We start from the raw sequence: 27743 nt of genomic DNA, 5'->3' as shown, positions 1-27743 counted from the left end.
TCCATCAAAATAAATTGAATTTTGTGATTGACTTCAATGGCATATAAATTATATCCATAAATATACATGGTTGGAAGGTTCCCAGGGTCAACTGACAAAGACTGTTAGAAGAATACATTTTCTTTATATACTTGTAGTTAGGTATTTCTAACAGCTCGTTTTCTTGTGATTTGTATCAGTAAAAAAAAACCCTATTAGCAGCTTGTGCAGTTCTGTATTTTTGATAACTTGTCCTGTTCCAATTCACACATTTGTATGTTTCGTAGAAGGTAATTTATTATTACCTTATAAATCAGGTTCTACTCCTACCATGGTATTCTTTGAATTGTCTCTGCCATCGTTCCTCCTCCTTCTTCGTTATCAGACCTTGTTGTTTTCTTTGTTAAATATGATTGTACATAGACAACCGGTCCTCACAAATAGAACCTTGTTTTGTAAGTGTGTTTTATTTCTGGTCTTTCATGACTCTTGGCAATACCACACAGGCATTTCAATATCATTTTCCTTCCCTGAATGTGTGTATTTATTTCATTTCATTTCATTACCACCCAATAGCTGAAGCTCTCTGGGTGGTTTACAAAAATTAAACCACAACGTACAGCATAAAGTATAAAATATGGGAAGTTAAAACCACAATATAAAAGTACAACCAGAATAAAACCTAGCAGCAATACAGAGATTTAAAATACAGATTTACAAAAACAGAGCTAAAAGACTATGATGCTAAAATGCTAAAATACCGTTAAAATAAAAAGGTCTTCACCTGGTGCTAAAAGGACTACAACGTAGTCTGAAAGGAATATAGTGAATGTATGGTGGTGGGGTTATACCACAGCAAAATTATTTGTACCAAGCTATACACAAACATTTTAAGCACTTTTGTTTTTAAACCAAAGGCCTGCCCAAAGAACCAAGAGGATCACATGAATATGTACAAGAAATACACAGAGCTCCAAAACACAGCAAGGCCTAATTCACACATGCTTATACACAGAATAATTTCTCATTATTTGATTATTCAGTGCTTGATGATTCTCAGTGAAATATGTGAGCTGCATCTATTGAAAAGCTGTGGTCACTATGAAAGTTGTGTCTCTGGTATTTGTTCTGTGATTGGCCTGGCCACCACTTGCTATTGCAAGCTTGCTGGGAATACAAGGGCCTTCTCATTGGCTTTTCCCAGGCTCTCGAATTCTGTCAAGAGAGGTAAGGCCAGCTCAGTTTCTGTCGCCCTTCCAGCAAGGAGCAAACACATCTTTATTCAGGTGGCCATTTTAAGCTGACTTTGCAGAAGTGTATTTTAATTAGTGGTTGCTGCTTATTTCTTTTTCTTTCTTTTATTGATGTGTTTTTAATTGTATTTATTTATTAATTAATTAATTTGAATTATAATTCTGTATTTTATTCTTATTGATTGCCGCCTTGAACGTTATTTGTAGTGGAAAGATGAGATATAAATTCAGTCACTCAATCAATAAAATGCCGTCATGTAGGTGTGAACGTACCATTTGAATGCAAAACAGGAAATTGAAACAAAGTAAGGATTGTTCCAGAGAGGTTATATAGATATCCTGATAAAAACATCAAAGGATCAGGATAACCTAGAAGAAATGTTAAATTATTTGATCACACTTGAACGTTCTTTTTTATTATTGCCTTCAGTACTAAATACTACTATACTTTATTGCTTGGGTCCGAGGACCATTGCTAGATAAAAGCAATATCAATCGTTATAGTAAAAAGCTTACATATTTTGGACCAAGATCAGAATTTAAAATCAGCACATAAAACATTAAGAAAATGAACAAAATTAAACAAAATGTAGCTTATACAACCATAAAACATTGCAATTAAAAGGCTAAAACAGGAGTTAAAAGCTTATCAAGGTGTAATTTTAAAACATTCAGATCTCCGAGTTACTATGGCCCTTTACAGAAAGAGAATCAGGTGAATGAATATACCACATCCCCCCACCACACACACACATACACAATCTTGTATACAGCAGTGCTGTAGTTTTTCAAGTAAGTAAATTGCATATGCAATCACACCTGGGCAAATGACCACTCCACATTGTCTGTTACTTTAGCACAATTTACTTGTGCTAAAGTAAATAAAGGAGGGCTTTCTCTGCTATGGCCCCCCAGTTGTGGAATGAGCTCCCCAGAGAGGTCCGCCTGGCACCTACACTGTACTCCTTTCGTCACCAGCTGAAGACCTTTTTATTCTCTCAGTATTTTAACACTTAATTTTAACTTAAATTTAAATTTTACTGTTCTAACTCTTTATTTTAATCTTATATCAATTTTGCTGCCTGGTTTTATCCTGGTTGTGCTTTTGATACTGTATTTTGTATTTGTGCTTTTAACCTGTTGGTTGTTTTATTATGGTTTTAATTTTTGTGAACCGCCCAGAGAGCTTCGGCTATTGGGCGGTATAAAAATGTAATAAATAAATAAATACTTGTCTTCTCACATGATTCAGTACAATAACAAAAGATACAATGCTCAAGTAAAAACAACAGACAAATTAACTTCATTCCATTCCCCTTTCCACCCAGTTTTCTGTTCCCCAAACCTAGTCAGCATTTTGTTTCCCACTGAGCATGCACAGACTTCATTTGGCTGGTTTTGGAGTGCAACACCTTAGGTTCCTCCCTAAAGATTTTTGGACTCTGGAAAACTCAGGAATCCCCCAAGCTGCTGATACCATTGTATGTAGATTGCACTGCTTTTGGCTAAATAGAAATCACTTTCAGTAAGGGAACAAGACATTCTCTAGGCTGTGTCATAAAACAGCAGAAATGTTTATGTACCTGAGGCAAAGAGGCAGCCTAAGAAAAAGACCTTGACCAAGCACTATGAAAGCAGTATACGGTATGTGTCATGGCCCCAACAGTTGTCAGTGTGGCTCCTGCCTCTTATATACTGCTTTCATGCTGCTATATCCTGCTTGGTGTAGATCTGGCCCTTGTTTTAATCCTTTTATCACAATTACAGAGGAAATGCATAAATGAAGCAGCTATAATGCCATGCCACAGGTTTGCAAAGTGCAAATTCAGATGTAAATATGAATGCTCCATCTGTGAGTTTCAGAAGCGGGCTGAATTTCTGCTCTGGTAAGAGAAACAATGTTATTATTTAAGAAAAACAGAATAAGCCACAAACAATTTGTGAATTGAACAGAACCCTCTTTAAAAAGGAATCTTGTATCAACATTAATTTTCATAGTTTCAAACATCTTTGGATAGATTGGTGATAGGATCCTGTCTATACATCAGACGAGCAGGTAGTGAGCAAAATTGTAAGATTCAGGCTGTGGAGTTGGCATAGTTAGATATTAATCAGATGGACATCAAAAGGTTCAAATACACATCTGTACAGAACATGGGGAATTTTCCATCTTCGCCTTCTACTGCATTCTTTTAAGGGACTACTGTAGCACCAGACTTTGTAGTAGTAATGCTTCCTAATCGTATCAGTGTAATACTTGATCAGAACATTGTAAGTTCTGTACTTACGAGATATGAGCTTGGCTGGGATCCATATATTCCATGGCTTGGATCCAACAGGCCATATGAGATCCCCCATGTGTGCACAGGGAACTTTCATTCTCCTAACAACTAGAAAGGCATACCCAAATGTTGAGGACTCTCTGTAGCAGTATTCCATGAGGCTCAAGAGGCTGTTGCAAGAAGGAAAAATGGGCAATCTCTTTCTCTCATATATGCGTAGAAATGAAGGTTGTGCATAGTTATAGTTAAAAGCATCTTGTTTTTAAACAGATTAAAACTACATATATAAAACTGAGATGTTTTGCATTTTATAATGATTTGGCAAGTAAACATTATGAAATGGAAATAAAGCAGTAGGTGCAGAGGGGAACTGAAAAAATATAGGCATTTCAGATGGAACATAAAAATGTGTTGTGTGCGAGTTTTTTTTTTTTTTTTTACAGTGATAATTAAAGGAGTGAAAGAAACCATGTTGTTAAAAAGAAAAGAAAAGACCCATAAAGGCCTGTCTGAAGACAAAGGAACTTGCACTGATAAAGTCCCTTTGAGGGATAGAATCTTTCTAAAGATCAAATTAAAGAAAGCTCTTGATAAGACAATGAGTGCAGGTTCAAGTGTATACACAAGAGATGAAGAAACCCATTTCATCTTTTAAAGCTGATATAGAAAACCATAAGAAGGAAATACATTTTAATTGAATCCTGGTTTTTACAAAGAAAAGAGGATCAAGATCTGTTCAGTCATGGATGTGGAATGAATATGCTACCGTACTGATAACAAAACTGGATATTCGAAGTATGCCAGCATTTCAAATTATGTCAGAAGAGTATCTGCAGGAGTTTATTTCCATGTTAAAATTAAGTGCGGTATACTGTCCTTTAACAATGTAATCAATTACACAATTTTAAAAGGACATGTCATTCTAGCATATAACAGAAATAGAACATTGCAAAAATAGTAAACTTTATTACTGAATGATAAGTAGACAAATGTCTAAGCCCTCTAGCTTTGGCTATATGTGATCAAGTTATTAACACAATGTTAATAACCAGCTCCCAAACTGAAACTTTAATACAAAATCAATATAAATAAATTCAAAATTTTAAATGTCTTAAGACATTAAAACTGGCTTTTTACATATAAAGTGTACATTTCAACTGTCAGAGGGGACAGCTGTCAGAGCCTTTCAGCCCTGATGTTTTAGGACACAATCCCATCTGGATAAGTTGTCAGCCTCCGAAAACATAGGCTGCCATCTATCCTATGCAGGGTTGCTGGAGCACAGTGGGACTTCATCTAGGCACAGCTTTGGGGAGGATGAGGGAAGTGACCTGGAGACCTGACAGGAAGCTGTGGAAAGCATTTTCTGTGGTCTGCTCCCCTCCCACCCCTGTGACCGTCCCCTTTTTGTGCTCTCTGACCTTCTTTTCAGAGCATGGAAATGTAGCCAGCATGCTGGCTAAAAGGGGGCTGGGACGGGCGAGCTGTTTCCGGGCTCTGAGGTCAGAGCCCTGGTTCTAACCGTGATTCTTAGTAACCAAATAATCCTATAACCCTGTAGACAGTGTGTAGTGGTCATAGGATTGCTCCCTCTGTCTCATATTTTGAATTTTGACTAGTTTGCAGCCTAGTTTAGCTGTTTGGATTATTTAAGAACCATCATTCCTGTTAGTCTGCCTGAAGAATACAATAGGCTTACGATGAAACTTGGTCCTGTTCTTGACTTGTCTAAAGAATTATTGATGACCTGGAATTTAATTGGTGTGAAATATGCCTTCAGCCTTGACTCTCAGCTTGGGGGCTAAGACCCACCAACACGTCCTTGGCAATAGCCATTTCTTTCTACTTAACTCTCACTACTTGATTTTCTGCAAGGGGCCTCACTAACGTTTTAGAGTTCTTTGAGAATGACAATAGACATGTGGATCTATGTGGATAGGGGTCTTTTTGTCAGTCTTGTTTAATTGGCTTTTGACAAAGTCCCTCACCAAAGACTCCTGGAAGTTGTTCAGACAATCAGCAGAGGACACAACGTGGTGTTGGTTCTTTCCCCCTGCACATGCTGGTTGCATGATCGGGATTGCCCTAATTACTTGTGCCATATTGTGGGTTGTCATGACGTCTGAACTCTGTGCACTGTGTGGGCGTAGTGATGGTGTCTGAGCCCTAACTTAGACACCATCGCTATGCAACTCTTTTGAAGCCAGTTTTCAGCATCCAAAGAAACCTATTTCACAGCAATACCAGCTGCCAGTAAGAAAATGTGTTAATTAACAGAGAGCGGGAGGGGCAGGGCACCTTGGTTGCATTCCACAAGCACCATCTTGCCTACTTCTGCCAAAGGGCATTGCTGGCAAATGATGGCATATATCATATTGGAAGATGAACAGGTTTATGAACTCCTGATGTTGTGGGTGTCATTATTAGAATGCCTTGTGTTGTCTTTCTGAATGTCCCATAGTCCTTATGAAAGACTTTCACAATTCTCATTAGTTTCATCTCTTTAAATTTGTTTCTAACGTAAATTGAGTGAGTTCGCACTTGTAAACCACTATGGTTATTCATTTTACCTTTTTATTAATGATCTTCATTAGATGTCTTGGACTCCCTCTGTGGGGCCCACCTCTCCCCCTGGCCTGGATACTACTAGAGACTTGGCGAGTAGGCAGGGAGAGGAATCCCCTTGTGATCTCCAATCACAGTTTGGAATGAACAAGAGATTCCATCTGACTGTTCTCAACTTGTCCCTCACCTTTCCCAGATGAAGCACCGGTAGGCAGCAGTTCGGGGTGAGAACTAAAGTAATGGGTTGGGCCCCACTCTCTAACATCATATAGCCCAGGGTGGAATCTGGGGGGAGGGGCTATCTAGCACATAAACTAATATGGTTCCCCCACCGCTGACTTAAATCAATGAGGTGTCTCCCTCACCTTTGGAATTGTAGATTTAGCATAAATGAGGATATGTCAGTGTGGCAATATATACTACGGCAAGAATATGTACATGGAGATTTCAGATGTAGCCATTTCAGATGTAGCCATCCACATACTAGCCATTACTTCATTTCGCTTTTATTGCCTTCTTCATTGATTTTACAATACAACATGTGATTCTGTGGCTCTTCTCATATTAAATTATTATAATTGAATTCTGTTATTCTTAATAATCACTAAACCAAAATAAAACAACAACAACAACAACAAATTGCCATTTTTTAGTCAGAGAGTCATGAATATGGATATATCACAGGAAAAGTGGACAAAAAAAGAGCAGATCCTCTTGACTTTTGTGTCCAACAAAGTTTTACATGTTACCAATTTATATTTCAAGCATTAATTTGACTTAGGAAAGGAAAGGAACCTCTCGTGCAAGCACTGAGTCGTTACTGACTCTTGGAGGGACGCCAGCTTTTGCTGACGTTTTCTTGGCAGGCCTTATAGTGGGGTGGTTTGCCGTTGCCTTTCCCAGCCGTTATTACCATTCCCCCAGCTAACTGGGTACTTAACAGCTGGGTATTTTTAACCAACATGTGAAATTCAGCTCTCTTTGCTTCGCTATAACCTTACCAGAAAAAAACACACATCTTATCTTTTTCCTAGGCCCTATGTGAGATTTAGATCTTTATTTATTTTAAAGAGTTAAATATAATAAGCAGTGCGGAATGTGCCCGTTTTCTTTACAAATGGTACAATATCTGTGTATTTTATTTTGTACTTCTCAATTATCATACTGAAGTGCAAAACACTGGCCATGTTCGCATGATCACTGTGGCTTAACAAGTGATCATGGCTTGTTTAAACTGCGGCACATGCTGGTGCATGCTGGTTGCTTTGCCTAACTGTCCACCTGGACGCAGCCTATTGTGTCATCTAAATTCAGGTGGCATGGATTGTTTGAGGGGGAAACAACCTTCAAATAACCCATGATCTATTGTTACATTATTTGAGAGCTGTTTCTCCCTCAAAAAGCCATGCCACCTGGGTTCAGATAATACGAAAACCTGTGGGGAGAAGGTGATTAGGTAAATGGTGTGACACCGCTTAAACAAGCCACCATCACTTGTTTAAACTGCAGTGACCATACAAACTGGACCATTATGTAAGAAACTGCCCACAGCTACCCTGGTCTCTAGGAAAGGTGATTTGAATCTGTAATTCTTTATACTTACAGGGCAGTATCCTATACTGCTGCTGCTTTCCTGCTAGTTATCTTGCACAAGTGGAAATGATTTCTAGTGCAACAGGAACTAGGGGGTCCTGAAACAACCCCCAAAATGTGTGGAAATGACTATTTCTGGAATGTGGCAATTCAGCAGAGCTCCCTTCTCTAATTTCTGGTTGTTTCAGGAAGCACTAGTTCTTATTGTGCTACCACTCAGTTCTGCTAGAACGGGGACAGCATAGGATGACAGTGTCTTTTCCAAGGGATGAATAGTTCTACATGTGCACTTAGTGCAACACTCTGGTTAGACTTAACCAATATTTTAGACTTCTTCTCTGCAGATTTTTTATCATACAAATTTCACATATTAGGTATTCTTAATTATTCCAAATTGTTAGCAATAAGTATTAGGCGGCTCTAAAAATTTTAAACAACATGAGACATTTTCCTGTCCAAAGCAGAGTCCAAATGCACCCCATACAACACCAGGCTAGAACTTTAAAAAGAAGTACTATTTAGATACTGATTCTTGCCTATCTATGTCCCATTCATGAATCTTCCTGAAACAATCACTTTCCCCTGTTGAATGGCTAGTTGTCATCCCCATGTTTACACTGTATCCTTAGCTCAATGAGTAGCAGTGTCAATTCTGGGGTGGGGGTTTCCTCAAGTGTAACTGCTGAGCAGGCACCCACCCACCCAGGAAGTTGGCTGAGTGAAGTCCCAGCTGTGCAGTGTTGGTGGGAAGGTGGGGATAGTGACTGCAGTGATATCTTCAAAACAGAGGAATTACAAATTGTACCTTTGTTGGCTTTGAAGGCTGTGATGCACAAGGCTCCCCAGAAAGGAAAGAAAGGCCAACAGAAGCTGAGTCAGGGAGAAAGCCTAAAGGCTATACTTACCAAAGAGGAGGCCAGGAATAGAACCCCATCTTAAGCCTGAAGCACTATCATTCAAGGGGATAACAGGTACTTTGAGGTGGGGCCACAGGGAACTATTCCAGACTTTTCCCTTTTGGATGAAGCACCAGCGGGGAAGAGACTGAATTGTGCTTGACTAGGAGAACAGTCAAGTGTGACCCAGTGTTGCTTGGAGAGCCATTGTGATGTATTGGTTAAAACATTGGGCTGGGACTGGGGAGACCTGGAATCAAGTCCTTACTCAGCCATGAAGTTCACTGAGTGGCTTTGGGCCAGTCGCTGACTCTCAGCCTAACCTCCTTTACAAGGTTGTTGTATGAAAAAATGGAGAGGAAGATCATTTATGCCACCTTGGGCTGCTTGGAGGATAAGGCAGGATATAAATGCAACTAATAAATCAACAAGCAAGAGAAAAGCAGCAGAGAAGGGCTTTGGGCTCTCATCCTGCCAAAGCATACATACCTGTCACTAGAGTTGAGTCTGGTTCTGGATGTACTTACACTTGCTTACCTAAAAGCAGAAATCCTTTTCCCAACAGCGATCTTTCCTCCTGTACAACTAGGTCTTTGTCTTGCAGTTTGCGAAGTATAGTTTGGGTCTACCTGTTGAACTTACTTGTAACAATTACGTTAATTGCTCTTAAAACTGAAGTCATGCATTGTTTTGTTGCAAACAAGCCATTTTGCTTTCATTTGTAATGGAGGCCATAGAGGTGAGTGGAGTTGAGATGCCCTCGCCTCAGCTCACAAAAAGCCAGCAATGTTTCTGAAGAGCAAGGTACTATTTACATGGTGGTTTGCCTTGCACTGTGAGGGGAGGAACTTTTCCAGCCATCTCACTATTTTGCCAACATGAAACTGGGTCATGGGGAAAATCCTACACAAGTTTGGATCTCGGATCAGTTGTGCCAAATGCAAGCTGTCTCACAGCTGCAACATACACAGTTCCATGTGGATCTCATCAGAAAGCAATTGGAAAAACCCACTTCATGGTGAAAATAATATTCATTTGAATACACCCTAAGACATAAATGTGTAAATTAGGATGATGAGCAGATTTTTAAATGTTGATAGTTTCCCCGTGGATTTATATTAAAATTCAAATCTCTGTCTGAAATTCAGTAGCTTGGTAATACACGGCACAACAGTTCTATAAGCAGCTTTTAAAAATTAATTTTATGTATGTTTTTTTTTCTGCAAGAGGAAATATACAGCAAGAACTTGCTGACCTTTAATATTTAATCTTCTGGTTGAGCATCACATTTTCTTCTTAGTACTTTTCTTTTTTTAGCTTCAGTAGAGAAGGGATTCAAGAGGGAAAATGGAAATTATCCTTATATTGAAATTCATCAAAGATGCTTCACTCCTCCATATTGCCATTCTAAAAAAGGCACATTAAACAATATGATGAATCCACTGAAAATATGTTTCCTAAGATTTAAACTGAAAGATTTCTAAATTACTATAGAGGAAAACAATATACAGTGGAAATAGACTACCTGTCTGCCTGATCAATGATGCAGTACATGGACAGAATAGGACTGATTTCAAAACGTTGGTATTTTATGTAAGGCAAGGCTTAGAGGAAGAGGAAGTCTGGTCCTAAAATTGCATGTTCACATGAAGATTTGCTGCATCCATTAATCACAATCCCTTTAATTTTGTTGCTGTTAAATACATGCACAATATTCATGTTTAAAAAGTCAATTAATTGGGGAAATGCAAATAACAGGGAAGGATTTTCATTTGAGGTGTGTACTGTTCTGCTTATCAACCTCACTAGTTCCCCACCTCCATCCTGGTTCTGCTGTGTATGTCCTGTTTGAGTTCCATGTTGTATTTATTTCTTTATTTCTTTGCAAAATAGATTCAACGTGGCTTACAATAAGGATATTGCAATACCATAAAATATGCTATACAATTAAAAAAATAGAAACAATGATGAATGAAATCCATTGACTAGCAAACCAAGAACCTCAATAAAAGCAGCAGGAACCAATTAAGTATCATTAAAAGCCATTCAAGAGACACTGCCTGATACCTAAAAGATAACCAGGAGGATGCTAGGCAAACATGGCTAGGGAGGGGGGTTACATAATTTCCAGGCCATGACAAAGTCCCTTTTTCCATTAGCCTCTGAAGGGAAAAGGGAAGCAGGGGAGGGGGCATGTGAACTGGGAGGCAGTTTCACAAGGGAAAAGGCAGATTTTTTAAAAAAAATGTTTCGTTTTAATAATATTTAGAATGCTGCAATGATTGATCTGTTTTATTTCCAATGCAAATAACTTACAGTGTAGTCTTAACTGCATGATGTTTGTTTATGAGCTTCTTTAAATGAGCATTTTATACCATGTTCATTACTGGCCACTCGCGGATGTTCACAGGTCATTCTGACGACATCATCAGCCTACTGTGCATCTCCCGTTCCATTTTCCCATTCTAGCGCTACAAATAAAACCTCAGAAAACCTAACTCTTCTGGGATAAATCGATATTTGTTGGGTTTTCCTGCTATGTGCAGGCAAAATTACACTATACAATGCCCACTAGAGGGCGCTGTCCCATTCAACTGCATTGCCAATGTCCCATTCAATTGCATTGAGGCTCTTCCGGCTCTCTTCCCCATGTAATGCTAGGGGTGTGCAAAGTGGGTGTTCACTGCCTTGAAATTTGAGCCAGATCTCTGTTGAGGCGATTCTCTGCCCCAATTTTGGAGAACCTCCCCTTACTCCTCCCCATTGGATTACCTGTCAAAGAACCACCCCTTTTCGGATAACCACTCTAATCAATGGAAATTAATTAAATGCTTACAACGCTCTCATTTTTAAAGATAAAGAGATAAAACTTAGCACAGTGATAGCTTTTAAGGAGGGCTTTATCCATGCCAAGTTTGAATTAGATCTATTCATGCCTTGATTTTTTAGGAATTTGTTTTTTTAAAAAATCCCATTCCAGCCTTCTCCAACCTATTGCCCTCCAGATTTTTTAGACTCTTGAAATGTGGATGTTTGACTTCTATGAGACTGAGCAGAAACACACTCCCTCTCTCGCTCACCACCCCCATGGCCAGAATCAGCAGCCAGTTAGTGTTTCCCACTCCCCTAAAATCTGCGATTCGAGGAGAACATGGTCATGGACAGCGCTGTGGCAATTCCTAATTGGTTAGCCACAGAAGTCAATATCAAAACTACCCACGCAGTGTCTTCCAAATATGGAGATATTCAATTTAGACACACACACACAGCAGGATAATTTTGGAGGCTTTAGAAGCTCCGATTGGGTGCGCCTCCACTTTGATATTAGTCGATGGGTTTGGAAGCAACCAATCTCTGCTCTGGAAGACTGAATGCTCCATGGATGTTCATGGTTACCAGATAATTCCAGGGTGGAATGCACACCCCTAGTAATTACAGCTCATTGCAGAAGCGGGAGAGATGCAGGAAGCAGAGCCACAATAAGGGAACGAGATTTTTCCCCATCTGAAGGAGTTTCATGTGACTAATAGAAGCTACTCTTCATTGAAAGACAAAAGGCAATAAAAAAAACCACATAAAACAGACTGATCATCTTAAAATGACCAGGCAAGCAGAAAAGCTTTGACTTGGAGCTGAAATGATGGCAAGGTCGTTGTCCACCATTGGGAGGCTGTTTGACAAATGGGTTTTCACAACAGAGAAGGGCCTTTCTCTAATTTTCACACAATGAGCAGAATGCATGTTGAGAAGATCCTCTCCTGTAGATCTTAAGACACAGGCAGGCTGGACTAGGGAGAGGTGTTCCTTCAGGTATTTGAATCCTAAGCTATTTGGGCTTTATATGTTAGCACCAAAACCTTGAATTGGGCCCAGAAGCAAGTCAGGAAGCAGTGCAATATGATCCCATCTGGCCATACCTGTTGATATTCTAGTAGCTGCATATTGCAGTATTTGAAGCTTTCAGGTTCCATTTAAGGGGAGCCCCACATGCAATGCATTACAGTCCAGTTCAGAAGTTACCAGAGCATGGACCGCTCTGGCCAGACCATCTCTATTCAAGAATGGTTGTACCTGGTGGAACAGCCAAAGCTGGTAAAATGCATTCCAAGCTACTGAGGACACATGGGCCTCCAGTGATAAAGCTGGCTCGAGGAGTACCCCCAAGTTATGAATCTGCTCTTTCAAGGGGAGTATAACCTTATCTAGAACAGGCTGCACACCCAACTCTCAGGTGTGCAGCCTGAGAAGGAAGGTGTACAGCCTCACCAGGAAGCCCTGAAGTGGGGAATTCTAGATTCCTTCATTTTAAAAGTCTTCATATTGCATAGAGGCCATGCAAGGCCATGGAGCATGTATACATGTGTCCAAATAAAAACATATGAAGTAATAATATATCAAAAATATCATACTTTACTTGTTAGTTGTCTGCAGATTTCCCTCTAGCAATGAACTGTCTTACACTAATTCTACAATATGAATATATTTTAATGTAGAATTGATTAGACATATTGCCACAAGGCCCTGTGTACATATATAAAAGTTTTAGAAGTCTTCATGTTGCATAAGGCCACTGCAGCATGTGTACATGTGTCCAAATAAAAACATATGAAATAATTATACATCAAAAATATCCTTATCATACCTTACTTGTTAGAAGACCTAACATGCCGACCTAACATTTTGGGCACTGGACAAGCTTAATACACATGATGACAAACAACTACTAAGGAGGGAAATAGAATGGATTCTTAAATTAAAAACTCTGAATCCAAATGGCCTAAATGAAGATCTTGAATTTTTGGCATTATTGTGACTCCGCAATTTGCTGTAGACATTCTCCTATGATAGCAGCAGTGTCTCATCACAAGACCTTGACACTATCACAGCCACATGGGGACACCTGGCACAGTAAACAAAAATGAACCGGTGATATAATGATGGCTCTGAATGTCGTTCTTTCCAGTCGCCAGTGGTTATTAGTGTAAGACAGTTCATTGCTAGAGGGAAATCTGCAGACAACTTCTAACAAGTAAGGTATGATGATGATATTTTTGATGTATAATTATTTCATACATTTTTATTTGGACACATGTATACATGCTCCATGGCCCTATCTATGAAGGATAGATAAATAGGCAGGCAGGCCCTTGTGGCAATATGTCTAATCAATTCTACAATATGAATATATTTTAATGTTATATGTTGTCCCATTATATTTCTAAATGTACTTTTAATGTTTACAGCCCCCAGAAGAAGGCTGTTGAAAGGACACAGGCCAAAACATGTCGGGCTTTGTATAAATAAATCCTTTTGCATGCTGAGGGCCTGTTTCTACCTTCTTTTGTTTGTTTTTAAGATCTGACATTGCAAAATGCTGTTTGCCTCAGCAGCATCCTTCCAAGAAATGTCCTCTAATTTTAACTAAGCCAAAAGTAATGTAAATCCACTGTGGAATGAAAAGCAGGGGGGTGGAGTTGCAATGACAAAACTATTACAACATCAGCTGTTTCCAAATTACACCTTCCTGGCTTGCGCAGAACAGCCATTTTAAATACCTTTCCAGTGGCCTCATGGGAGATTGATCATATTTAGTCTGATCTGGAAATTGTTTTTGGAACTTTTCTGCTGAAGCACTTTCATTTCAGCTTACTAGGCTGCTCCCAGAATGGCTGGAATTTATTTCATTTCATTTAACTTTATCAGGTAAAGGTTATCCATCCAAAAAAACATATTTGGGTGATAAAACATTTCGTTCTCTGTGTTATCTGAAATAATATAGAATTCCAGTCAGGTACTATCACCTTTGGAACACTGAAAATACAAGAAACTCTGCTGAATCATCCTTTATGGCTTTTTTAGGACAGTCCCCCCCCCCCCACACACACACACACGCCTTTCGGAAACACTTTCCACATTACCTCATCTGCCAAAGAAAGGCTAAGATGACGATGATGATGATGATGATTCCATCTATATACATAATACCCTAGGCATCATACAAATGTAGAGCCCGTATGCATTGTGTAGGCATCTGGGCTGTGTTCTTGGACTGCCTCCTCCCTTCCAGATCTGTTGGACTGCAACCCCCTCATCTGTCCTAGGACATACACTCACTTTACACAGAACACTGGCAGACCTTTTGAGCCTCACTCTCATCCTGAGTACCCTGGATAGGATCCAGTGTTGACCTACCGCTGCCACCGAGCACTACCAGTTCCTGGGCCATGCGCAGCTGATCTTGCTGGTGGTAGCACTTGCATGGCCACCAACTGTGGCAATGCATTGCTTGCGGGGGCAAGCCCCCAAATGACTGGAAATGCATGTTTCTTAAAGGTGCATTTAATTTCTCATCTAAATCATTCAAATAAAACAAATTCTTCCATTAAATTTGCACCCTGACCCAGATTATTCCTAATCAATGGGAAAGTCCCGTCCCCCCAAGTTAATGCAGGGGAAGATTTGGGGGGAGGGGGAGTTTTGCAGCATATGGGGAAGAAAGAGTTAATACTTCCCTCCCCAGCTGCAATCCCCCTTGGAAAATTGACTCTTGTGTGGCAATTAAACTGAGAAAAACACCTTTCATCAGTATGAATGGACACTCAGGGTTCTGTGGAATACTTCCTGGATCCTGTGAAATAGATTCAGGCTAGCACCAGCAAGTGCCCCTACCTGTGATTACCATCACCCCAGCAGAGTTTCCCAAATGTATCTCACTATTTTAAACCATGCTATGTGCCATTGCTTCTTCAAGCTTTTTTCAAGCCTCTTTCTCCCTTCCCAGGTGCTTTTATAGAGGGCTACTGCTGTCTCTGGGTAAGCTTATTCTGCCCAAATTTCTTCTTGCTATGTTCTTTTATTTGAGTCCTCACAAACACTGCATATCTTAAGAGAGTGTTTTCCAAGGTGAGGACTTCATGCAATAGCCTTTCCGTTATTGCATTCACTTTAGGGTGAATGCAGTAAGGAAATGCCACAAATAATCCTATCTCTTATCGGAGAGTCTGCTAAGTTTCCAGAGGCACAGGTCTTGCTAAGGGTTTTTAACACCATGTTGCTCTACATTTTCAGCAGCTTTCTGCATGCATGTATACAATCTATGCCTTTCAATGTTTCACTGTGCTCCTCAAACTTTGTCACTAAACTTTCTTTTTTTTCTTCCTTTTTTTGCCTTCTGCAAATTGGAAATCGTTGTAAATCCTCACTACATGCAACTTTGGCTGGATCACTTCCCATGTTTTTATAGTCAATTAACCATTAATTACTGCTTTTCACAAGATTTAGATTCACAAGCAAATTAAAAGTAACTCTGTGTAATAAGCTCATGCTAGAAACATAAATATGTTCTTTGTATTCATGACTGCTGTGTCTGTGACTGGTCGTAGGAGTATTGACTTTATGGGAAGGGTGAGCTGAAGGAACAAGAGGGATTATCTCACCATTATCCCACCCCCCAAAAAGGGGGAGCTATCTCGCCTTTACCAGCCACCAGACTGCTGACAGTTCAGTTGTTTAGGAATGTTAAACTGTTTTTCCAACATTATGAGTTTTGTAAATTATTATAAACTCTTACAAGTTACATCTATCTGAATACCTGTGGAAGACTTCCAGTTCAAAATGGAATTTCACCAGGGGTCGGTAGTAATAAACCACCAGATACAACTGGTGCATTTGAAAACTTGTAGACTGACAGATACAATTGTAGATTGCCTGGTACAACTCTTTTATGAACCTGATTGTTAACACCTTCACTGATATTGTTGTTTTTGAAAACCTATTGACTGTTTATTTGATCATTTCAAATAATGACTGAGTTTAATTAGGATGACCATAAGGAAAGGAAGACAGAGCTCCTGTATCTTTAACAGTTGTACAGAAAAGGGGATTTCAGCAGGTGTCATTTGTATGCATGCAGCATCTGGTGAAATTCACAACAGTTAAAGCTGCAGGGGCCCTGCCCTCTGTATCTGGTCAAGAGGCAGGGCACCTGCAGCTTTAACTGTTGTGACGAAGAGGGAATTTTGTCAAGTGCTGCATGCTTACAAATGAGACCTGATGAAATTCCCTTTTCTGTTCAATTGTTAAAGATACAGGAGCCCTGTTCTCCTTTTCATATGGCCACCCTAGTTTAATTGTACAATTTAATATTATACATTTTGTATAAAAAGCTAATTACTGGTCCAGTGCATCGTTATTTGGTTCCTTGCATTTGGAGTGTTTGGTTTGAATTAGTTCATTGGGAACCATGTCTTCATTGGTTGGTACAAGCAATAGTGCCAGCTTCCTTATAAGTGATGATAGTATGCAAATAATCCTTCTGTAAAACAATTATGGAATCTTGGAGTTGGAAGCTGTTTAATGAGGCAGGAGTTCCAGTCTTTTTGCTTTAATAGTTCTAAATAGGACTGTGCAAGATTTGAGATTCAGCCTTGTAAATTGAAGCACGATGGACATTTTATGATGGATACGATGGATGCGCCATTTTAATGCAGAGCCCTAGGCCCCCATACAGCTTACAACTCCCAGCATGCAGTACCTGAGAGGGCTGTACTTACTTGGGCCCAGGAACAGAGGCTATGCATGTCATTGCTGCCACCATTGCCCACTCCTTAGCACGATCGCTGGGGATTTCAAGGGGATGCTCGCAATCATGCCAAGGAGTGGGCAATGGCAGTGGGGAGGAGGCGATCGTGCCAAGGAATGGCCACATTCAGCAAGGTCTCCTGGTTGTCTGTATAGTATTTTCAGGGGGCTAGAGGAACTGCTATGGGAAGGAATGGGCAGGGAAGTTCATCTTCACCAACACAGTTAATCCAGTGTAAATCTGGATCCATTCCATTGCTATCTTGTAAGCTTATTTATAATCCCTCTTAATGCTTAGGGAGCCCAATTATCAGCTAAGCCTGATTTTACCATTTTTAAAATATGAAACAAATCATTCTAGGCATTACACTTCAAGAAGGATGTAGACAAGCTGGAAGGGGGTTCAGATGAGGGCAACGAGAATGATCAGGGGTCTGGAAATAAATACCTATGAGGAGAGAAAGAAAGAACTGAGAAGAGAAGACTGAGGGGAAACATAATAACACTCTTCAAATACTTGAAAGGTTGTCACACAGAGGAGGGCCAGGATCTCTTCTCGATCATCTCAGAGTGCAGGACACGGTCTAATGGGCTCAAGTTACAGGAAGCCAGATTCCGGCTGGACATAAGGAAAAACTTCCTGACTGTTAGAGCAGTATGACAATGGAACCAGTTGCCTAGGGATGTTGTGGGCTCTCCCACACTAGATGCATTCAAGAGGTAGCTGGGCAGCCATCTGTCAGGGATGCCTTAAGGTGAATTCCTGCATGATCAGGGGGTTGGCCTCGGTGGCCTTATAGGCCTCTTCCAACTCTACTATCCTATGATTCTATGATTCTACTGTTACTTTCTACTGTTAGTTTTACCCTACCCTGTGCCTGCTTACCCTACCCTGTACCTGTTTGCATTCTCTTCCCCTCCTTATTGTTTTACTATGATTTTATTAGATTGTAAGCCTATGCGGCAGGGTCTTGCTATTTACTGTTTTACTCTGTACAGCACCATGTACACTGATGGTGCTATATAAATAAATAATAAATAATAATAATAATAATAATAATTTCCAGTCACTTGAAGACTATCTGAAAAATGAACTAAAACCAGAATCTGCTTAATACTGACCCAAGGCCAAATTTTAAAATACAGTAATACGAAACTGGTCATTATGAATTGGGAGTCACTGAAAAACTAACTAAAACCAGAAAGTGTCTTCTATATAATGAATATATATTTCTTTTACATTGCTTCCTTAGCCCTCAGGGGCTTGAGGAGCTGCTTGAGCTCTTAATTAGAGCAGGTGGGTCAGAGTTGAGCTGGAAGAAGGAAGAGGTTCTTAACAAAGCACATTCCCCACAGAAGTAGCCATCACATTTTACTGATCGTTTCGTGCTTCCTATTATAGCCTTATATGGCCTGGAGCAGTCAGCGGGTAACTGAATGGGGTGGGGCCATAGATTTCCTGTGTCCAAGCTCGGAAACTATTCCCCATTGTAAGACAGTCCATTTGGGGGAGATCAAAAGAATATACCCATCACCCTTAGGATATAATTATAATTCCATCCTGAAGTACCTGCCCAAAGCCTGGCAGGCTTGCATGGAAGATCTGCTCCTTGGTTTTATTACTATTGCACAAGGAAGTGGTACTTTTCAAGGCAAGACCAAAACTTACCTGCAGCCTTTTGATTATGGTAAGTCAGGCCAGCAGCACAGTGTTGCAAATTCATTGTATTTCTTTCTCTGCCTTTGTTTCTCTTTCTCTCTCTCTTTCTTTCTTTCATTCTTTCTTTCTTTGCTATGTACTGTAAAAATGCTGCATTTTCCTGTTGTCTGTGGATAAACAGATATATATATATATATTTGTGTATGCAGCACTGTGGCTCTACTCAGATGCCATTTCTCCAACTGTAATCACTAGTGAATGATCTAACTTGTGTGATTCATTCTTAGGATGGATCATTATTGATGTTTCTTGGTGGGAGTTTTCTTCTCCTGAATATAAAGAAACCCATTTTTTTTTCCTGATTTTTTGGTCTCTGAATTGTCCTTTTCTCCAGCAATCAATAGACTTGGCTGATGTTTACGGAGTGACTTGTTAAAAAGAAAAAGAAAAAGCAAGATTCAAGTTCAAATATTATGATATTTTCACAGTCAAATAAATATTGCATTGTTCACTATATCTAGTATGACTCAAGCTGTGCAGAAAACAGAAATGTAGACGCTGTTAGGATGGACTACAGAAGAGTTATAACTGAAATTCTCCATCTAAAAATTGAGTATATTTATTCTTCCCCCACCACCACCACCTTTTTTTCTTTTTTAAGTGCGGAAAAGGGAAGACACTTACACACAAAAGTAAAGGGCCAAGCTACATATTACATACAAATGTGTATTAAAACCCTAATGGCTTCTTCTTATACTCAGAGCTGCCTCCATTGTGCAAACAGTTACATGACTGGTTGCGCTAACAATACACAACCACACATACAAGGGCTTCTCTGGCACTATTTGAGTTTGTGGGATGACACTGTTGGCTACTGCCCTTAAGCTGATGTCTTAACAGGCACCCATGATCAGTAATGATGTTGTCACAAGTTATGCTTGCTTAAAAGCACAACTTACGATAACATGTACATATCCAACTGCCTTTCTTTTCTTTTTTTGAGCCCTTACATGGCTTGGGACCACAATACCTGACGGAATGCCTCTCCTGACATGAACCTACCCATACACTGCGCTCAACATCTAAGGTCCTCCTCCAGGTGCCTACTCCGAGGGAAGTGTGGAGGATGGCAACAAGGGAGAGGGCCTTTTCAGTGGTGGGCCCCCAATTATGGAACGATCTCCCTGACGAGGCTTGCCAACATTGTTACCTTTTCAGCGACAGGTCAAGACTTTTCTCCCAGTGTTTGAATCTTTGTAAACTGTTAAGAGAGCTTCGCCTATGGGGCAGTACATAAATGTAATCAATAAATAGCTGCTTTATTTGTGTGAAGGGATATGGGGAAACTAACATTGCTGATCAGTGCTGGGATTTCCATAACCATAGCCTAAACTGACTGGTCATTCACTGGCCTGCTATTGCTTTAGGCAGACTGTGTAACATAACCAGTTTATCTGGTCAAAGGGGAAGATTGGAGCAATTGAAATTAACCTCTATTCTATTCCCTGCAGGCAAATCTGGCCCCAAGTATTCAGCCTAGCTTTTTATTCAGCATTTTGTGGGGTGGGATGAAAATGCCCCCCCAACATATAATCAAATCAATTTGGGGAGCTGTGTGTGAAATTTTAAGACATTTTCAAAGGCCTTCTTCCTGCCTTAATTTGAGATGGCCAAGAGTTTTACCTTTTTCCTTCCTTCCTTTCACAACCAAAGAGGCCTTGAGATTATAGATATTGGAGGTGGTGGAGGAGGAAGTTTGTCCTGAGGCTGGAACAATTATACTTGGGCCTTGTCATCAACTCTTGCTCCTTTGCCTGTATAAGATTTGTTATGCAATGTGCCGGGCTCAAGATTCTGACAGGAGATAAGAAAACTGCTTATAGCATAACTTCGAGAACAGTATAGCAGTTGCATCTTAAAACACTCAAATGCTTGTAATTACTCTCCTTAAGAGTTCTTCACAAAAATGACCTTCAGGAGCCAAGCATTGGACAGGAGTGGGCACTTTACCCAGGCCCAGTGGTCCATAGGGGGCTGGTCTGGGCTGCAAGGCCATTACCATGGGCGGGGGGGGGGGAAATAAAGCTAAATTGTAAATCATGCTTAAGGCTACTTATGCAAATATAATTCCTTGTATCTGTATATGGGCTATTCACAAGATTTGTAAGAGTTTCCTGGAGCCAGTCAGAACAAGCCACATTTGGAACAGAAAGCTACTGTCTTATACATAGTGTGGATCTCCATTGCCAAGAATCCCAGGGTCCAGACATTCAAGTGTACAGAAAAGGACTGCATTTTTAAACTGATCTTTCTGTCACTCCAATTTCTTTTTGTGTTCATGAGATCCTTTTATGCTTTTTAATAGTTCTCTTCTGTACACCTAAATAATAGACTTGTTTCAGTGACATACTTCCATTGTCAGGATTAGGAAAGAAAGAAACAGAAACAGAGCTGTGGTAGAGAGAGAGATGGATGGATGGATGGATGGATGACTGGATACTATCATGCTGGTATCACCCACCCAAGAAGATCTGGGTGGTGTACATAGAGATTATCTTGGAAAGCCACCCAATAAGTCTCATTGTTGAGTGAGGATTTGATCTCAGGTGTCTCTAGAGCTTGTTTGCCTATTGCACCAATGCCCAAGATGAATGTGTGAAGCTATCTTTGCACTGTAAGTCCTCTAGGCAAGAAAAATGTTACTTTTGTACCTAATGCACTACTGGACCTAAATACATACATAGAGCATCATCAGATGAGCATTTTATCACATGCTCATTACTGCCTTCTTACAGTTTTCCATGTGTCGTTAGACAATGCCATACGTCTCCTGCTCCTTCTAGCCATTTTTCCATCACAAAATAGACCCTGATAAATCCGATTATTTGGTGTGTGTTTTTGGAAACAAAATGTTCTGCCATTTCTGCTGTGTGCAGGGAAAGCTGCGCAATAAAAACGCCCACTGAATGGGCCACGTGGTCTTTGTTTACCTCCTCTTTCTTCCCTTGCATGAAGAAAGCGGAAGTATCATGGAGCAGAAGCAGAGAAGAAAGCATTGGTAAGGAAACATGATTTTCCCATCTGATGATGCTCTTAGCTGTCATTCTTTCAGATTAAGAAAATTATTTTACTGTCCAAACTCTTTTTTGTAAAGACCTTCGTAGGTTTACGGAGTAAACTGGGGCAACTGTACTAGAGGAAGAAGAGGCAATAAAGTCTTTGGTATATTATGATAAGTACAGATGAGCTTGAACTTTCAGTCAAATTCAATATTACTGAATGAAACATAAACCACGTTAAATAAGTACAGCAAAAACCAACGAAATCATTCATCCCAACTCTCCATCTATTTTCAGTGTATTTAAATTTCCATTCAGATGGCAAAAGAAGCATTGTGGGTCTCCCCAAGTATTTATTGTGTGTGCATTTATCAATATTGTAAAGCAACATATTAAAAATGCCAGCAAACATCTGGGAAGCTTTGTAGCTGTATAAATAAATAAATTTCAGATACATTCATGCAGTTGTTACCACGGGGCACATGATATTAATCTGAAGATGATAATTTTTCATTTCTGTCTTTCTTTCGCAGATCAAATTATGATATCGTCATCCAAAGGAATTTTCCGCCCATTTCTAGTTCTCTTCATTGTGTTGGGCTGTTTCATGGCATGTCTGCTTATTTATATCAAACCCACAAACAGCTGGATCTCTGGTCCCATCGAATCAGCCAGCTCAGTTCTGAAAATGAAGAACTTCTTCTCCAGCAAAAGTGATTATATCAACGAGACGACTATTCTAATATGGGTGTGGCCATTTGGGCAGACATTTGACCTGAAATTCTGCCCAACATTTAACATCCATGGGTGCCATCTGACTACTGACCGCACACTATATAACCGGTCTCATGCTGTTCTTATTCACCACAGAGACATCAGTTGGGATCTGACTAATTTACCTCAGCAGCCTAGGCCACCATTTCAGAAATGGATCTGGATGAACTTGGAATCACCAACACACACTCCACAAAAGAGTGGAATTGAACATCTCTTTAACCTGACCCTCACTTATCGTCGTGATTCAGATATTCAAGTGCCTTATGGCTTCATGATGGTTAGCACAAACACCTTTCTGTTTGAAATGCCCAATAAAGAAAGGCTGGTGTGTTGGGTGGTGAGTAACTGGAACCCTGAACACGCTAGGGTCAAGTATTATAACGAACTAAGTAAATACATTGAAATCCATACCTATGGGCAAGCATTTGGAGATTACGTGAGTGATAAAAATTTGATCCCAACTATTTCCACTTGTAAGTTTTACCTTTCCTTTGAAAATTCTATCCACAAAGACTATATCACAGAGAAGCTTTACAATGCTTTTCTGGCTGGGTCTGTACCAGTCGTTTTGGGCCCTCCTAGGGAAAACTATGAGAATTACATCCCAGCTAATTCTTTCATACACGTGGAGGATTTCCTCTCCCCAAGGGACCTTTCAGAATATCTTCTGATGCTTGATAAAAATGATCAATTGTACATTAGCTACTTCAACTGGAGGAAGGATTTCTCAGTGCGCCTTCCTCAGTTCTGGGAATCGCACGCATGCTTTGCCTGTGACCATGTCAAAAGACACCAGGAATACAAGTCTGTAGGTAATTTAGAAAAATGGTTTTGGAATTAAACTTTTATCTCATATTTTGCACTTTATACATAGAAAAAAGCTGACAAAATGATTATTCCAAGATGATGGGGGAAAAACTTCCTTGAGTAAAGCATCACTGTTTATAATCTGCGCTTTCTTGGGTACAACACATTTCATTTACACTATCTCTTCTTAATCTGGATTGTTCATTACCCTCCAAAACCTAGAAATATTAACTCTTCTTACTTTTCACACAAAAGTATCTGGTTACAATAATCTAATGATGTCACTGGTGTTGGCCATTTTCTGTGTTGCAAACCTGCCTGAAAAGGTGGTCCTCACCTTTCAAACTGTCAGTTTATTTCATTTGGATGTGACTTTGAACAGGAATCAATAGCTGGAACATGGACAGATGTTGATGACATTGTTAAAGCAATCTGCACAGTGGTGATTTTTGTGTCATATTTTAATCAAACACCTACTGTTCTATGTGGGAAACCTGCAAGTAGCAAATTTTGCAGTGGGTACTGAGAGGTAATCATGTGGGTGCTTTTTAAAGATTCATATGTGTATTTGGAACAACATGGCTGCACAAATAGTTCCATCATGAACATTTGGCATGGTACTTTATATTTTGTTGGGAATCCTGCTATATATATATTGCTAGTTACATGCACTGAAAGGTAATCTCTTCCCCCCCAACCCCATTTTTTGTAACGCGTCAGTCACTGGCCGATATATAGAGCAGCCTCCCCCAACCTGGTGCCTTCTGGATGTGTTGGACTACAACTCCCAGTACACAGGCTAGGGGATGATGGGAATTGTAGTCCCAACACATCAGGAGAGAGGTTGGGGAAGGCTGATATAAAATAATGATGCAGAATAATGATCGGCTCAGATGTTTTCCTTTTTGTGGGACAAGGAGCTACTGTTGAGGAAAAACATGAGGTTTGTGAACAAAGGAACATGTATTTCCCTCGAACTACTGACAAAGTGAACACATGTTGGGAAAGTGTTAAATGTCAGCTACAGGATTTCTACAGTTCTTTAATCTACAGTTAAGAGCCAGCACTGGAATATTTTCTGGGAGGAAAACTTTGTAATTTCCTAGAGAAGATTGTTTTCACCTTGAATTTAAGCCCATAGAATGGCAGTCCATGGCCAATTTTCAGCCCCCAGACCACCACCAGCCTATGTACCACACTCACACACCATGGGCACAAAAAAAATTTTTTTTTTTTAAATAGTGTCAATAGCAGCTACAGAATGCTAAAGGGGCATAATTAGCAATTAAGCTAATCTTTACCTTTTGGGGACACTCCATAGGCACCATGGATGGCATTTCTTTTTCCCCAAAAATGTTTCCCCCAATTTCAGGGGTCATTGGGAGCCCAGAGTGGAGGCCACATGTGTTCTTTGGGCTGTGCGTTGGCCACCCTGCCATAGGAGAAAGGTTACCAACTGCAACATTAATGTATTAATTGCAAAAAAAAATGTCATTATGTTGCCACTGCAGTGATATTACAGACAGTTATGGGGCACAGGTGTTTTAAGGTCAAATGTTTTAAGGCATTTTTACCTTACCTTTGGTTCATATTTCTTTCTAAGCTGAAAACACTTTTTTAATTGCTTCATGTTTTAATGACTGAGATAAAAGTATCCTTATCAGGAACCATTTGAGCCCATCAGAAGGCTGCAGCCTCTTCACCACAATGAATAGTCACTGCTGACCGGACTGCTCATCTATCGGGATTAGGGAGGAGAGGAAGCAAGCCAGTGACCGGAAAGCTATTGGCTGTGCCAGCGTTGCCAGTTCTCATGATTGTTCTGGCATTGAGCATACGGTTTGGGAGGTGGTGAGAGATGTGGAGCTCCCTGCCTTTTGCCCTTCCAGCAGGGATGATCCATGAGCCAAATCCTATTTCTAATTGAGGCTGGAATCATTGGGCATTTTAATTTTGTTTCAATCACATGTATAAATGTTCCACAACCCTTAGAATGTCTAGAAGGCTGTTGGCACAAAGGATATTTAATGACAGAATACTTTTCCTCCACCAATAAGTGATGGTGATTTTAATGCATACATAATTACTGTTATAATAAGCAAGGTATGTACTTTTGAAATATATTTGGGAAGATGCACTTATCCTTTTATTTCAAAGGGTTTTTCACTGGTTCCGCACTTTGTGGTTTGATCTACTCATGTCCTTTTATGAATGTATTAACTATGATTTTATTTAACACTATATCAGGGTTGGGCAACTTGTGGCTGACCATATGTTTAGGCCTACAGCTCCCATTAGCCCTAGCCGGCAAAGCCACTTGTCCCATCCCCCCGGAATACATAAATACATTGGAAGGATTAGATCCAGACAGAATCATACTTAGAGTTGACCTATTGAAATCAATGGGTCTTGTTAGTCATAGTATGACTCAACCTTGATCCAACCTGAAGAGAACAGCTTGTGTAAACAGTGCAAGCAATTGGTGGAGTCAAGTGTTTAATAAGAGGCTGTTTGCATGCAACGCCAACCTATTGGTTTAAAAACTGATGAGTTGTTGTGTTTGTTTTCCTAAAGATACTTTGATATATTTTTTCAGGTATTTGTGTCATTATATATCTAGGTACTACCACTACAAGAAACTGTGAATCCCCTACATACACCAGCATTTGCATTATCAAACTAAAAGGGAAAACTGATGATATGTATAAATGTGATGGAAAGAAATATAGTTTTTGCAAAATATGTTTATATAAAAGGGAAATCTACTACTTGGGTCCAAAAGTGGCTACTGCAAGCAGAATGGCATCTCTGTTTGCATAAGGGGAGCCTGCTATTTCTGAAAACTACTCCCTCCTATAGCCCCCTGTGCTGCTTTCCACAACATTCCTGATGATCCCAGAAAATTCCTAATTGGTTTGGGGTGGCACTGGGGTCTGTACTAGAGCAGGAAACCCCCAATACATGACTGGAACATTGTTCACAGTTGTTAGGATCCAATCCTCTTTGTGTGTGTATGTGTGTAATCATATAATTGGATGATGTTTGTATGATTATTTATTTTTTGTAAAACAATATGCAGCAAAGCAAAATTATGGTTGTATTTTCAAAACTGTATTCTTTCATATTGGGTAAATTGAAGACAGCATACCATGTTGAAGTAATTTGGAATCTGAGTCCTCTTCTCTCAGTATTCTCATTGTGTCGTATACCAAGGCAACTGATTCTGACTTTCCTTGAAGAACATATATTTGCTCCTTACCTACTTAATTGCTGAGCCAAATGAACTCCTTGTTCACAATATTAAAGTAGATGTGAAGTTATATCATTGCCTTCAGGTCCTGGCTTTCTGGTGCACAGTAAACATGTAAAATCAAAGCAACTGTGAAATAGCAACGTTTACATTCCTTTGCTGTAGCAAACAAATAGCCCTTGCTTAGCAAAAACTCCATGTAAGCTTTTATGGGCAAGGTCACAAGTGTTATTCTTGGGATAATTGCAGCTCTCTAATGATTACTTGAATGTGTGAAACTACTACTACAAAGCAAATGCAATTATGTGGGTAAGACAAATCCTTAAAAGTGTTTTGATACATTTCTGACACAACATATCCACAAAATCTTCCTAAAGTATTTAAAATGCCATTCTTCAAATTGTGTCTTGTGTTATATGAAAATAATGGAAGAAAAACTCAATTACAGTACAAATTAATAGTCATGGCAAAATCTGAGCAGTTTGATGAGAAAGGATGGTTTATCATGAATGTAGATTTGGGTGTTGGTGTGGGTGGGTGTGTTTTAAGCAAGGAAAATGCATCCCGATCATACCAGAGTTGTTCTCTGCCACTGGTGACACCAAAGAAATGTTTCTGGAAAAGCATTAAACTTATGTATATCATGAAAAACAATTTACAGAACATTTAGAAGAAACCTTTAGAATTTCAAAATCTTTAGAAGTACAAATTTTGTGAACCACAAAGCTATTGGGCAGTATAGAAATATAATAAATGAAATGAAAAGTCATTAATTTATTTAGTCTGGACAAATTATCCTAAGGGCCTGGGCTCTCTCTACCATAGCTTTACTAAAAATGTGTATGTGTTGATAAAACATCATCACACAATTGGACCTGAAAAGAGTTGTCATAGCAGTTCTTAACCTGATCCACTGGTTCCAGGTGTGAAAAGGGACTTCAGAGTGCACAAATTACATGTAGGAAGAACATAAGAAGAACCAGGCCTGTAGAGTCCAATATTCTGTTTTCCACAGATGCCTATGGGAAGTCTGTGCAATAGA

At 39.7% G+C, this 27743-nt stretch overlaps 1 protein-coding gene across 1 annotated transcript in view; it reads left to right on the top strand.

Moving 5' to 3' along the window:
* The window catches only part of FUT9 (fucosyltransferase 9), an 88478-nt gene extending 64954 nt beyond the window's left edge, over nucleotides 1-23524 (top strand). Inside the window, exon 2 of the mRNA XM_063125766.1 lies at nucleotides 22401-23524. Coding sequence (XP_062981836.1) covers nucleotides 22409-23485 — 1077 coding nt within the window. The 5' untranslated portion in view covers nucleotides 22401-22408 and the 3' untranslated portion in view covers nucleotides 23486-23524. The remainder of the gene's footprint in view (nucleotides 1-22400) is intronic.
* The last annotated feature ends 4219 nt before the right edge of the window (nucleotides 23525-27743 follow it).

The sequence above is a fragment of the Elgaria multicarinata genome, chromosome 4 (genome assembly GCF_023053635.1).
Source record: "Elgaria multicarinata webbii isolate HBS135686 ecotype San Diego chromosome 4, rElgMul1.1.pri, whole genome shotgun sequence".
In the NCBI taxonomy this organism is placed as follows: Eukaryota; Metazoa; Chordata; class Lepidosauria; order Squamata; family Anguidae; genus Elgaria; species Elgaria multicarinata.
The sequence above is the reverse complement of the archived record's forward strand: the minus strand, read 5'-3'. Positions and strand labels throughout refer to the sequence as shown.